Raw genomic sequence first — 14,865 nt, 5'->3', positions numbered from 1 at the left:
AACCGTGATCCTCAGATCTCAGCCTCCTGAGTAGTATTACAGGTGTGAGCCACCCACGCTGGGCTAGCAACATGGTTTTAAAATAGGTAAAGAACAAAGTCTTTAATAGAGACATTTAAAACACTTCAAATTTTAAAAATAAACATGATAATTAGGCTGGGGAAAGGTTCAGTGGCAGATTATATGTTTAACATGTATGAGGATCCTGGTTCAATTTCCAGCCAACACACAAAGTATTACATGAATTATTTCTATTTTGCCAATTTCTACTTTAATACTAACATGTAAGGCTATAGATTTTCCTGTTATTTTCTCATTCTTCTCCCTTTTAAAAATAAATACTGCCAGTGCCAGTAACTCATGTATATAATGCTACCAATTCTGGAGGCTGAGATCTCAGGATCCATGTTTAAAGACAATCTGGGCTGCCAATTCCTACAGCCTCTATCTCTAATTTGAAATAGCAAAAGGCATGAACTGGAAGCATGGCTTAGGCAGAATACAAGCAATGAGTTCAAGCTCTTCTCCTGGCACCAGAAAAACAAAAACAGAAATAAAAACCATGAAACCCACAAAATAATAAAAAATCAATTCTATGGCGAAAAAGAAAAATAGAAGGTAAAAAATTTTGAAATGGATTTTGAAAGAGAATGAATATGGTCAAAGTAGATTGTTTGCAACTATGAGAATAGAACAACAAAGAAACAACAAAACTTGTTCAAATTGTTTTGGGAAGAGAACATGGGAAAGGTGATAGAGGGAGTTAGATAATTAGAACATACTGCAAACATGTATAACATAACCATGAAATTTCCCTCTGTAATATGAATTAAAAACCCACATGTGTGTATGTGTAAAAGTACTGATACATTAAATACTAGGACATGGCAGAGTCTTAAATAAAAAATACTAAAGCTGGGCACTGGGAGCTCACAGTTAGGTATTTTAGAAGCTGAGATTTGAGGATCAAGGTTCAAAGTCAGTCTGGGCAGGAATATCATCTGTGAGACTCTCATCTCCAATTAACTACTAGATAACCAGAAGTGGCACTGTAGCTTAAAGTGGTAGAGTGCCATCCTTGAGCAAAAGAGCTCAGGGTGAATGCCCAGGCCCCAAGTTCAAGCCCCAGCAACAACCAAACCAAAACAAAACAAAACCAAGTGGAAGAGGCATGTCACAAAGAATCACATACTACATGATTTGATTTATGTGACATGTGTTCAGCAGGCAAATGAACCGAAGGAACCAAGTCAGAAATTGCCTGGGGTAGGGGTCAAAAACATGAGAAGGGGCATCAATGTGTGAGAAATAATGCACCTACTACCTGATGAATGTAACTGTAACCCTTCTATACATTACCCTGAAAATTAAAAGGGAAAAAAAAAAAGGGAAGAAATTGCTTAGGTCTGTGCTCAGAATGAGATGGAAGGAAAATAGGGTTACTGTGTCCCTTCTGGAGGAAATAACATTGAAATGAATTTCAGTAATGCACACGCAACTCTGAATGTATTAAGAGCTATTAAATTAAATGGGCAAATGACATGTTTATGATATCTCAAGAAGAAGGACCTTTAAAAATAGCTGAGTGGGGCCGGGAGTTTGGCCTAGTGGTAGAGTGCTTGCTTAGCATACACGAAGACCTGGGTTCCATTCCTTGGTACCACATATATAGAAAAAAAAGCCAGAAGTGGTGCTGTGGCTCAACTGGTAGAGCCCTAGCCTTGAGAAAATCCAGGGGCAGTGCTCAGGCCCTGAGCTCATGCGCAGGACTGGCAAAAAAAAAAAAAAAAAAGCTGAGTGACGGTGGCTCATGGCTATATTCCTAGAGAATCAGGAGGCTGGGATCTGAGGATCCTGATTCAGAACCAACTTGGGCAGGAAAGTCAGTGAGGCTTATCTCCAATTAACCACCCCTCAAAATCACAAGCAGAGCTGTACCTCAAAGTGGTAGAGTGCTAGCCTTGAGCAAAAAGCTCAGGAATAGTGCCCAGCCCCTGAATTCAAGTCCCACGAGTGACAAATAAAAAAGAAAAAAAATGGATTAAGGCTGGTGTCAGTGGCTCACATCTGTAATCCTAGCTGAGATGTCAGGATTTTGTTTGAAAGCCAGCCTGGCCAGGAAGTCCTTGAAATTCTTATCTCCAGTTAGCTGCCAGAAAGCTGGAAGGAAAACTATGACTCAAGTGGTAAAGTGCTAGTCTTGAGAAAAAAAGCACAAAGACATTGATCAGAGCCTGAGTTCAAGACCCAGGACCAGCAGAAGAAATAAACAAATAAGATTATGTAGGGCCAGGAGTGGTTGTGGGTCTTTAATCCCAGATACTCAGTAATCAGACTGGAAGAACCAGAATTCAAACACAAAAAGACAGTAAGGTAGACATGGTGGGATGATCAAAATCTCAGCTATTTAGGAGTTATAGAAGGACAAAGGTCTGAGGCTAATCCTGGCGGAATGCAAGCATTTTATCTGAAGAATAGCTAAAGCAAAAAGTTATAAAACAATTAACATATTGTTAGTAGTTTAACAAAGTAACATTTTGAAAAAGAAAACTCAGGACTACATTCAATTTCCTGCTTCAGGCTCTTGAGTGCTGGGATATCTGCTAAGTACCACCAAGCCTGGATAATAGTTCCTAAACTGTGGCTCAGAATATTCAGCTCATCTGAAGTTTGCAGATACTTTTTCATGGGAGCTACAGGGTCTCTTTTTACAACAGTATTAAGCTATTATGTTTTTTCTTAATCTCTTTTATAAAAATTATATGAAATTTGTTGTGGAGTAGGATATAACGACAAATTGCATCCAATTTTTTTTTTTGTCTGAGACAGGGTCTTATTGTGTAGCTTAAGCTGAAACTAAAACCCAACATATAGCTTAGGAAGTCTCAAATCAACATCATCTTCTTCTGCCTCCTGAGTACTAGAATTAAAGATGTGTAATCACACTCAACAGTTATCATTTATTAAACCATCTACACACATAACACACACACACACACACACACACACACACACACACACACACACACACACGAAAAACAAAGACAAAAACAAAACAAAAACAGCTGGGGCCAGAAGCTCACACCTGTAATCCTAGCTACTCAGAAGGCTGAGATCAGAGGATCTCAGATCAAAGCCAGCCTGGGCACTGAAGTCCCTGAGACTCTTATCTCCAACTAACCACCAGAAAACCGATGTGGTGTTGTGGTTCAATGGTGGTAGCCTTGAGCTGAAGAGCTCTGGGCCAGCACCCAGGCCCAAAGTTCAAGTCCTATAACTGACCAAAAAAAAAAAAAGGAAAAAAAAGAAAAGAAAACCAAGACGTAGGAAACATTTTATCTTACAAAAGTTATTTTCACCAAGACTTTACTTAACATGAGTTTATTTATAAATAAACAAAAATTCAAAATATATAGCCTATGAAAGCAAAAGCTCTTTAGAGTCTTCAATGAAAATAAGAACAGTAGCCTTGAGCTGAAGAGCTCAGGGACAGTATCCAGGTCCAGAGTTCAAACACCATGACTGACAAAAAGTAAATAAATAAATGTGTCAATAAAATGCTTTTCAGCAAAATTCATTTAAAATTGTAATATTTTTCATGATACTAATTGCAATGAAAAGTGAAACAAGATTAGGAAAAATACTACTGAATTTTAAGCAATGACAGGTGTCTTAATAGTTGGATTAAGAAGAATCTTTGTAATATTTTTTCAAGTACTAGGGATTCAACTCAGAGCTTAACTTCTGTGGTTACTTTTTTTTGCTCATAGTTCACACTCTAGTACTTGAGCCATATCTCTACTTCTGGCTTTTTGCTAGCTAACTACATGTAAGAGTCTCAAAAATTTGTTTGCCTAGGTTGGTTTCAAACCACGATCCCTAGATCTTAGCTTCTTGAGTAACTAAGATTATTGGTATGAGCCATTAGCACCCAGTTTGCTTTTTTTTTTTTTAAATTAAGTTTTTATTCTTAGTCCAAGTAGAAATGTTAAGAGTTTTATGGCTTTTTCCCCCCTTTTCTGCCAGTCCTGGGGTTTGAACTGAAGACCTGGGCACTGTCTCTGAGCTTCTTTTGCTCAAGGCTACCACTCTACCACTTGAGCCACAAAGCCACTTTCAAGTCTTTCTGTTTATGTGGTACTGAGGAATCAAATCCAGGGCTTCATATGTGCTAGGCAAGTACTCTACCACTAAGCCACATTCCCAGACTGTTTTGTGCTTTTTGTAACGATCTTACTATCTAAACCTGAATGGCCTGGAGCATGCTAAAAAACTGAGGTATGAAATAAATTAAGAGGATTTAAAATAGTTTGTATATGCACAAAGGTATATCAAACATTATCCTTGGAAGGACTCAGTAAAATGGTATTCTAATGATCTTAAAAGTTATAGTACAATATTCAACATCCAAAGTCTGATGTGTTTGAAAATAAAACTAAATGCATCATAACCATATGTGGAATGTTTAAATTCTCCACCTTTAGACATTATGAGATAGTGAATTACAGAATCACAACTCTTTACAGTTAAAATTGAACTAGCAACAATAACAAAAATTATTTTTAACTCATGCTTACCTACTATACTCTTTTCTGGAGCAGGTGGCACAATGTAACCAACATGTAAATATTTGCTTGCTAATTTGCTATGCAAACCAAGAAAGTCACTGAATCTTCTTTTAACTGAAAATTCACTCTTACTGAACATGGAAAGAGAAGTCTAAAAGTGAAGAATACGAAATCAGATATTCAATGATAAACAATTATCAAGAAGTTAATGCTCTACATAATTGTCAACACACACATACATATATATAACACTTTTCTTTATAAAAGAATATAGTGAATATATATATTGTGGCATACAGATTTTAAAGTTTGAAAAGCCCTTAATCAATGGCTTTTCTTTTAAAGAACCTTGACAGTACAGAAAATATTGTATTCTATCTATCCTTGACCTACCTCATCCATAGCTACAATAATAATAATTTATCCACTCAATCATTGTTATACTAATAACTGTGTGCATACATACGTGAGCGCACATATATGTGTATTTGTGTGTGCCTGCCAGTCCTACGGCTTGAACTCAGGATGTGGGCACTGTTTCTGTGCTCAAGATTTGGGACTAACACTTGAATCACAGTTCCACTTTCAGCTTTTTGGTGATTAAGTGGAAATCAAGAGTCTCACAAACTTTTTCTTTTTTTTGGTCAGTCACGGAGCATAAGTCTGGGTCTGTGTGTTGTCCATGAGTTCTTCACCTCAAGGCTACCACCCTACCCCTTGAGCCACAGCACATTTCTGGTTTTCTAGTGGTTAACTGGAAGTAAGAGTCTCAAGTTCTTTAGTGTCAGTGCTGGCTTTGAACCTAAAAAATCCTTAGATCTTGGCCTCCTGAGTTGCTAGGATTATAGCTACCAACGAATGATTCTTAAGTCTTATGGCACAAATCTGCTTTTAAGTTTCAATTTATTCTTTTCAAATATTCTAAGAACTACTTCAATAAATCTCACTGGTAGCTCAAACTTATTGTATTTTCTCCCATTTGAACATGAGTTTTCCAAGACAAAAGCACTTGTTTATACTATACCCTGGTGCTTGCAATGGGGTCTGTTACCATGATAAGGTGTTTGACAAACCCAGTCTCACTGTGTTCCTCCTCATGTCTTTCTACACTACCTACTCTACCAGCAAACTTTCTCTAGTTGGCAACTTAAGCATTCCTCTTTCTTTACTTCTTATTATCAAATCCTTGTGATTCTACTTTCTACATATCTCAAATATCCATTTATTTTGCTCATTTCCAGAGTCATTTCCTTAGTATAAGCATTATTTCTTTCAAACTGGAGACTGCTGTAGTATATTCTGTTTTAAGAATGTCATCCTAGCTGGCACAATCCAGACCTCTACTTTAACCTTTCAATTCATAGTGAGGACAGAGGTTGTTCTAAACAACCTCTAATAGTGTCATGTTCTTGTCTCCCTTTGTTTATACTTAAGACCAAGTCAAATATCTCAAAGTGGCTGCTCATTATATCACATGGAAGATCATAGCCAAATAATTCAGTCATGAACTACTTACAGATTTTAGAATGCCCAATGCTTTCTTAAATTCTGGCTTTTATACATTCCCTTCTCACCTCTGTCTGGCTTAGAAGAACTTTCTGGTAAGAAGCCTTGCCTGACCCTCTAGATTAGTTCTCTTCCTACACTCTCTCACACAATACCCTATTATCAAATCACGCACAACTCATGGTAAGAACTTCTTGGCAAGCCTTATAAAACAGTAATCTTTAAAAGTTCACTTACATTTTAGAGACCATATATTCCTTACCATACATAATGACAAAAAGGCTCACCTTTGTTGTTACTCTGTATGCCATGTAAGCATTCATGCCATCACCTGTAAGAAAAGCCATGTACTATTAGAAAAATCGTATGCTTAGGTTTGTATTTAACTCATGGTTGAATGCTTTGCCTAGCATATACCAGGTTCTATGTTTGATCCCTAGCACAATAAAAATAAATAAAAGAAAATGCTTAAAAATAAAATCTTGGGGCCAGGAGTTTGGCCTAGTGCTAGGGCATGCTTGCCTAGCATGCATGAAGACCCAATTCGATTGGCAAAAAAAAAAAAAAAAAAAGAAGAAGAAAAATAAAAAACTAAAAATAAAGTGTTATTTATTTTTTTTGTCAGGACTTGAACTCAGGGTCTGAGCACTATCCTTGGCTTTCTTAAAGCTACAGTTCTACCACTTGAGCCACAGTACCATTTCCGGATTTTTTTTCTATGTATGGCCCCATAAAGTGTTATTTTAATGCTGTAATTATGTGTTTAATCAGAAAAAAAGGACAAGACCTAACTGTCAAACTAGTCAAAAAATATAAAATATAATAAATACTCACCGACTTTCTCTGGATCTGACACACCAATTTCTATGTCAAACATGTCTCCATTTGCTTCTTCTTCAATCTAGAGTAGTATATGTAATTTTGGTATTAAAATTGCCAATTTATATTATTGTCACAATACTAATAACTATAATTTTCCCATTATGTTCTACTTGAGTTACTGTCAGAGTAACTAATATTAAGAACCACTTAGCACTCCATTTCTGAATAAAACTATTACCATTTGTTGACTATGTAAACCAAACACAAAGAAGGATCATTAAAAAAAAAATCTCTTTCTGTCTCTCTCATTAGTCCTGGGGCTTGAACTTATTTATGGCCTGGGCACTGTCACTGAGTTTCCTTTGCCCAAGGCTAGTACTCTACCACTTGTGTCACAAAGTCACTTCTATTTTTCTGTTTATGTGGTACTAAGGAAGCAAATCCAGGGCTTCATGCATGCTAGGTAATCACTCTACCACTCAGCCACATTCCCAGCCCAGGTTTTATCTCTCTTGAAAAGTTTATCCCATGGAATCATTCATCTCTAGCTTTTATTCTCTTAATATTATGTTTTTAAGGCTATTCATGTTTCTGTATATAGCCATTTACTTAACTGTAGCCAATTTAGTAGAATGTTTATATACAAATTATTTTATATACACAGTTTTTAAATCCTGTTTTCCTTTTAAAACAGGCCTCATAACATTTTTCCCCCAAATGCATCTTATTATAAATTATTGATACTTCTGGGAGCTATCAGCTCATGCCAGTAATCCTAGCTACTCAGATCTGGAGATCATGGTTCAAAACTAGCCTGGGCAAGAAAGTCTATTAGATTCTTATCTCTAGTAAACTTTTTTTTAAAAAAACATGGAAGTGGAGGTATGGTTAAGTGGAGAGTATGAGTCTTGAACAAAAGGAGCTCAGGGACAGTGCTTGAGCCCTGAGTTCAACCTCTAGGACTGGGATAGATACATACACACACATACACACATACACACACACTAATAAAAATTATGAGAACATAAAATTAACTGATGTAGAGCCTTTCTTTTTAAAAATAAAGACTAAAGTTAAACAGGAAACTTGGGTCAGTGATAGAACATTTGCCTAATGTGTACAAGGGCCCAAGTTTGATCTCAAGTACTACATCCATTCATCAATCATTCTATCTCCCAACTTTTTTTAGTGCAATGTTTTCTGAAAAGCCAGAAAACATTGGCTTTGACTACGTATGGCTAATAAAAAGTGACACTAGGTGGGGAACAAAAAAAAAGGTGCTATTTATGTATACATTTTAGAATACAAACGTTTTCCCATACCTCTTCCCGGGATCTATCAAAGATAACAGGAGCAGATAGACTCTTTGATTCAATTCTAGGAGTAATGAGTGCAGTAGGGGTAACAGGGGTAACTGCAGGAGATGGTTCTGAGGAGAGAATGGGTTCCCTTTCTGGACTGTCCAAAGAAACTTCTTCTGTGGCTTCTAGACATAAATTAAACAAGTTAATTAAGGAAATTAAAAAAAAAAACTTAATAGTCAATTTGGTAATTCATTAAGTATAAAAACATTTTTGTTTTTTTTGGGGGGGGGCCAGTAGTGGGGCTTGGATTCTGGGCCTGGATACTGTCCCTGAGCTCTTCAGCTCAAAGCCACTGCCCTATCCCTTGAGCCACAGCCCCACTTCCTGTTTTCTAGTGGTTGGCGATAAGAGTCTCATGGTCTTTAGTGCCTGGGCTGGCTTTGAACCTCGATCCTCACATCTCAGCCTCCTGAGCAGCTAGGATTACAGGCGTGAGCCACCATGCCCGGCTGTAAAAATCCTTTTAATAATATCCAGAAATAAATACCAAAACAATGTATTTAAACATTACTATTATAAAAGAATTTTATAAATCTTTCATTTGTTTAAAACAAACAGGAACTTTGCTGGTTTGAAAAAAATTTCATATTAAATCAGCTTAAGTACACTACTAGAGATTTTCTATAGTAGGACAAAAGCAATGAGGTAGCTACTTTTATATTCATTTTTGTTTAAATTTGTTACATATCATACTTATGATAACTTACCTTTCAAATATTTTATTAAAGCTAGCACTATGATTATTATTATGTCTTTCATAGGGCTTGAACTCAGGCAGGAGCTATCCTCGAGCCTCTTTGTGCTCAAGGCTAGCACTCAAGCACTTGAGCCACAGCACCACTTCTGGTTTTTGAGTAGTTAACTGGAGATAAGAGTCTCATAGGGACTTTTCTGCCCAGGTGAACTTTGAACCACACAATCCTTAGATCTCAAACTTCCAAGTAGCTAGAATTATAAGCCTGAGCCACCAGTGCCTGGCTATGATTATATATGAGCACAAAATTTATGGCAGGTCACCTAGAACTTGCAACTTGGATTAAAAACTTTGTTATGTAAAAGCTGCAAAGTTAGTAATCTAAAGCAAGTAACTGCCAAAGGTTACTGGATATTAGTTAAATACATAAATATTCTGTTAAGCAAATAGGTGTTTAGCTTTTTAACTTAAAATACTCATTCAGTTGAAAGAGCTAAAATTAAATATATTAAAATCAAGCCACATCAATAAACTGAATGTCTAAAAGCACTGTGCTAAAGCAATAGAGAAACATAAAGAAATGAAAAAGATCATACCTGCCCCCAGGGAGCTTATAATCTAGTTGAGAAAATAAGACATGTAGAATGTTAAATAAAAATAGAAGATTTAAGAGAATAATAAAAAGAATATTACAAGACATTTAATTACTATATGAACTGTAAAACACTATACTTTGAGCAAACATACAAGACAATAATACAGGTTATAGAAACAGCTTGTGAAGCTGACCTGAGAAACAAACAGGAAGATAAAAAAAAATAAGGAAAAAATTCCCTGGAACTAGAATGATAGCATGAGCAAAAAGCAAAGCCAGGAAAGTATAAATTACAAGCACTAAGACCAACCCAAACCACAGTTCTGCTGGTCTGTAGAAATGATTGATAGCTGGGATCATAGGATCAGACAAATGGTTTCTAACTATTCAGATTTCTAGAGGTTTGGGATGGCAGTGAGCCATTTTCATCAGTTAATTAGATAATTTTGTGCTTATCCTGTAGCTGGAATTCAGGGCCTGGGATTGTCCTTCAGGTTTTTCACTCAAAGGTACTGCTCTATCATGTGAGCCATATCCCCACTTGTTTGTTTGGCACTAGTCCTGGGGCTTGAATTCAGGGTCTGAGCACTGTATCCAGGGTTTTTTGTCCACGGTTAGCCTTCTACCACTAGGGCCACTTCAGTCTTTCTGGTGACTAACTGGAGATAAGAAGCTCATGAACTTTTCTATCCAGGCTGGCTTAAAAATGAGATCCTCAAATCTCAGCTTTCTGAGTAGCTATACAGTCATGAGCCTCCAATGTCTAGCTGCCATTTTTGTTCTATCTAATGCTAAAAATTATTGGCATGCTTTAGTTTTATATTAGAAATTACAGTTAAAATATTTTGGTGAGGAGGAAGGACCAGTACTGGGGATACGGTACTTGTAAGGAAAGCATTCTACCTCTTGAGCTATTCTTCTAGTCCTTCGATTTCTATTTTTGGGGACAAGGTCTTGCTACCTTTGCCTAGCCACCAATATCTGATCCTCTGCCTCTGTTCCTGGGTAGTTGGGATTACAGGCGCATAATTAAAATCTTACAACTGTGGTAACTAAAGGAAATAAAATGGACTTGGAAATTATCCTTTTTTGAATTAAGAAAATGAAAACAATGCACTATAAATTCCCCTCATTCCCCCCCCCCCCCCGCCCCAAGCTGAGAACTGAACTCAGGGCCTTGCACTTGCCAGGCAAAGGTTCTTCCGCTGAGCTAAATCTCCAACCTCATTTTAAAGTCAAAAAAAAAAAATCCACAAAAAACAGCATATTAAAGCATAGTAAAGAAGATGTGAGATCTCTAACCTACAAAAATTAAGCAAAGCAGCAAGCATGAAAATAAACAGCAAACAAAACAAAAATCCCTATGCATCTCAGCAGAGGCAGTGCTGCTGCAACAGCCCCACAGACAAAAGCAACACAAATAAGAAAGAATAATTCTTCCACTAGCACAACAATGTTCATTGCAGCACTATTCACCATAGCAAAGATATGGAACCAACCTAGATGTCCCTCAGTTGATGAGTGGATCAACAAGTTGTGGTATTTGTACACAATGGAATTCTATGCTGCTGTCAGAAAGAATGACATCGCCCCATTTGTTAGGAAAAATCATATTAAGTGAAGTAAGCCAGACTTAAAGGAACTTAGGCTCAATGGTTTCCCTCATTCGTCATAATCAGTAGAAACCTTGGGCTCTACTAGCAGAGATCTACAATAGAGCAAAATCTTGATACATAAGGCCATATAGTATGAACCTAATTGAAAGGACCTCCAGGATATTGAAACAAAAGCCATATAACGAATGATTGTTGTCTTTAATGTACTATGTTGTCTCTCATCTCCTTTGCTGTCCCTTGGTTATCTCATACTGTTATAGTATCTCACTTTGTTATCTGATATATTGAATTTATTTGTATTTGGTTATTTGAAATTTGATAGGGAAGGGGGGAAAACCAAGACGGGTGGGGGGTGTGGGGGGGGGAGGGAAATGGATACCAAGACATGTGAAAGGGTATCAATGTATGTGAATTAATGCACCTTCTATCTGGCAAATATCATGTAACCCTTTTACTAATTACAATAAAAAATGCAAAAAAAAAGAAAAAAAAGATAAAACTCAGAAAAAAAAAGAAAGAATAATTCTGAGGTATCAGTAATTTCACAGATGCCAGGCTTTCTGTTTTGTGCACTAGCAGACTGACATATAAATTCTAAGAGATCTTATGTTAATAAGTTTAAAAATTATTAACGTCACTAATATGGAAAGGGAGGTAAAATAAAAGGACAAATTTAGATTTAGTAGAGTAAAAGCTGCTTTAAATTGCTTTCATGACTTCTTTTAGCATGAAAGAATGCTACAAACCCATAGAGTTTAACACAAACCAGGTTTGTAACTATTAAAATTGGTAAATGTTCTGTAAGTAAGCTAACATATGTCATTAAGTTTTTCTGATACCATTTCTGACAAACATTACTGAAAACATAACCTAAAACATACCAGCATACATAGTAATATAAACTAATCATCTATGGTTTTATTTTGGTGGCATTAGATTTTGATCTCAGGATCTCATATTCTTTTCACTTGAGTCATATTTTTAGCTCTATTGTTTTAAAATCAAATTGGTTATATCCATATTGGAGGAAAGATGTACCTAATTAAATGTATTATATGTAAGAAACAAATGCAGTATTAAATCATTCATAAAAAATGATCAGGGCTGGGAATTTGGCCTAGTGGTAGAGTGCTTGTCTCACAAGTACAAAGACCTGGTTTCGATTCCTTGATACCACATACACAGAAAAAGCCGTAAGTGGTGCTGTGGCTCAAGTGCCAGAGCTCTAGCCTTGAGAAAGCCCAAGGACAGTGCTCAGGCCCTGAGTTCAAGTCCCAGAAATGACAAAAGGATCAGATTAGATCTTAGATCACCTGATGATGCCATTATGAAACATGAAACTACGATAAAAGACAAAGCTTACAAAATGTTTTTATTTAGAAAATAGATGGTTATATTAATTGTCCTTTAGTCTTCATTTTTCCTTTTAAAAAAATAGACAATGACTGTATTTCAATCACACCAGTTTGTATAATCTACTTCACAGAGTAAAACAAAATGAGCTAGGTGAACAGATGTCATTGAATAATCCTTACTTAGAAATGTTTGGTAAACTGTGCACTGTAAAAAAATTAAAAAATCAGACCAACTTTTCTTTGCATATGCATACATACTGAAGCTGTTAAGAGTAGGGTTCAGTAAGGCTTCAACACACTTATTTACAATTCTGAGATGCTATAGTTAATGAGTTAGTTGTACAGATAGTAAGAGTTTAATAAAACGGATAATACAAAATTTCTACTCGTGATCCTATTTATATCAAGAGAAATACACACAATTTTAAATTATTATTTCCTTAGCAGAGGAAATGCTGTCATCTTCAGCTTAAAACACAAATGTCATGAAAAGACTATTTACTGTCGGTTGTGGGGCTTGAATTGAGGGCCTGGACACTGTCCCTGAACTTTTTTGCTCAAGGCTAGTGCTCTATCACTTAACAGCCACAGCACCACTTCCAAAATGCCTGAAAAAACAGTCCACAATGATTAAATATTCTAACTTTTGGTTTATTTTTACTTTGACTCTTTTAAGTTGTTGAGTCACTTAAGGGAATAAAAGAAACAACATGGGTATACAGAATCATACTTTTGTATCCAAAAAACAAAGGGGAGGTGGAAGTCAAAACAACAACAAAAACTTGGTAATACTTCAATGGTGAAAACTTTTCAGTGAACTAATCAAACTAGAAATGATGCCAATTTTTTTATTACAATGAGACACAGAATAGTTTAGGTTATTGAACCATGATAACAGTTGAGGATATATTACTATAGTCAATTCAGTGAAAGTCAGTTAAAAAAGCTAAATTGTGGGATGGGAGTTTGGCCTAGTGATGAGTGTTTGCCTAGCATGCATGAAGACCTGGGTTCGATTCCTCAGTACCACACACAGAGAAAAAAGCTGGAAGTGGTGCTATGGCTCAGGTGGTAGAGCTTTAGCCTTGAGAAACGTCCAAGGACAGTGCTCAGGCCCTGAGTTCAAGCCCCATGACCAGGAAAAAAAAAAAAACTAAATTGTTAAACCATAAAGATGTAATGTTTAAAGTAACTGCATCACTAACCGTGAGGAACATTTTGCTTTCCAGCTGGGTACTGGTGGCTCACATGTATAATTTTAATTATTCAGGAGGCTGAGATCTGAGAATCATGTTTTGAAGCTAGCCTGAGCAAGAATACCCATGAGACTAATATCTCTAACCATACACACAAAAAAAGTTTGGGCTGGGAGTGAGGCTTAGTGGAAGAGTGCTGATCTAGCAGACATAAAGGCCTGTGTTCAATTCTTAGGTACGATACACACGGAAAAAAAGCCGGAAGTGGTGCTGTGAATCAAGTGGTAGAGTACTAGCCTTGAGGAAAGCTCAAGGACAGTGCTCAGGCCCTGTGTTCAAGTTCCAGGACCAGCACAAAAAAAAAAAAAAAAAAAAGAAGTGAAGCTGTGGTTCAAGTGGGGGAGAGCAAGCTAGCCTGAGTAAAATCTCAGGGACACTACCCAGGGCTTGAGGTTATGCCCTAGGAATGGCACAGAGGAAAAAAAAAAAAAGAGAGAGAGAGATTTTGCTTTTTAATATTAAAATGTTAATTTATGCACAAATTTTAATGTTAAGGCATAAATCACTGTGTATGTGCCTGTGTGTGATGATCCTGGGGCTTTAGCTAAGTGCCTAAGCACTGTCCCTGACATTTTGCTCAAGGCTAGCTCTTTGCCTCTTGAGCCACAGCTCCACTTCCGGCTTTTTGGTGGTTAAATGGAGATAAGAGCCTCAAAGACTTTCCTGCCTTGAATGGCCTCAAACTATGATCCTCAGATCTTAGCCTTTTGTGTATCTAGGACTGTATGTATGAGCCATTTCTTTATTGTCAGTCCTGAGGCTTGAATTCAGGATCTGAGCACTGTTCTTGAGCTTCTTTAGCTTAAGGCTAGCACTTGGCCACATGAGCCCCAGCATCACTTCCAGCTTTTTCTGTGTATGTGATACCAAGGAATTCAACCCAGGGCTTTGTGCACACTGGGCAAGCACTCTACCACTAGGCCACACTCCCGGCCTGAGAGAGTGTACTTTTTAAAGTTAGGACAGACAACATCAAATCCTGCCCATATAAATTCTCCAAGTATCGACATACTAAAAATAGCTTGTGGTTTATTGAAACAAAGAGATCCCAAATATAGTGATTTTGAAATTCACAATTTCATTTTGCTC

General features: G+C 36.8%; 1 protein-coding gene across 1 annotated transcript in view; it reads right to left on the bottom strand.

Annotated features, from left to right (window-relative positions):
- Snx2 (sorting nexin 2) overlaps positions 1-14,865 on the bottom strand; it is a 55,387-nt gene that overhangs the window by 20,459 nt on the left and 20,063 nt on the right. The window contains exons 3-6 of the mRNA XM_090340074.1: positions 8,219-8,382; positions 6,909-6,975; positions 6,362-6,405; positions 4,578-4,719 (exon numbers count right to left, since the gene is read on the bottom strand). Coding sequence (XP_090196200.1) covers positions 4,578-4,719; positions 6,362-6,405; positions 6,909-6,975; positions 8,219-8,382 — 417 coding nt within the window. The remainder of the gene's footprint in view (positions 1-4,577; positions 4,720-6,361; positions 6,406-6,908; positions 6,976-8,218; positions 8,383-14,865) is intronic.

This window comes from Megascapheus bottae, chromosome 10, assembly GCF_031878675.1.
Source record: "Megascapheus bottae isolate mThoBot1 chromosome 10, mThoBot2.hap1, whole genome shotgun sequence".
Classification (NCBI taxonomy): domain Eukaryota; kingdom Metazoa; phylum Chordata; class Mammalia; order Rodentia; family Geomyidae; genus Megascapheus; species Megascapheus bottae.
The sequence above is the reverse complement of the archived record's forward strand: the minus strand, read 5'-3'. Positions and strand labels throughout refer to the sequence as shown.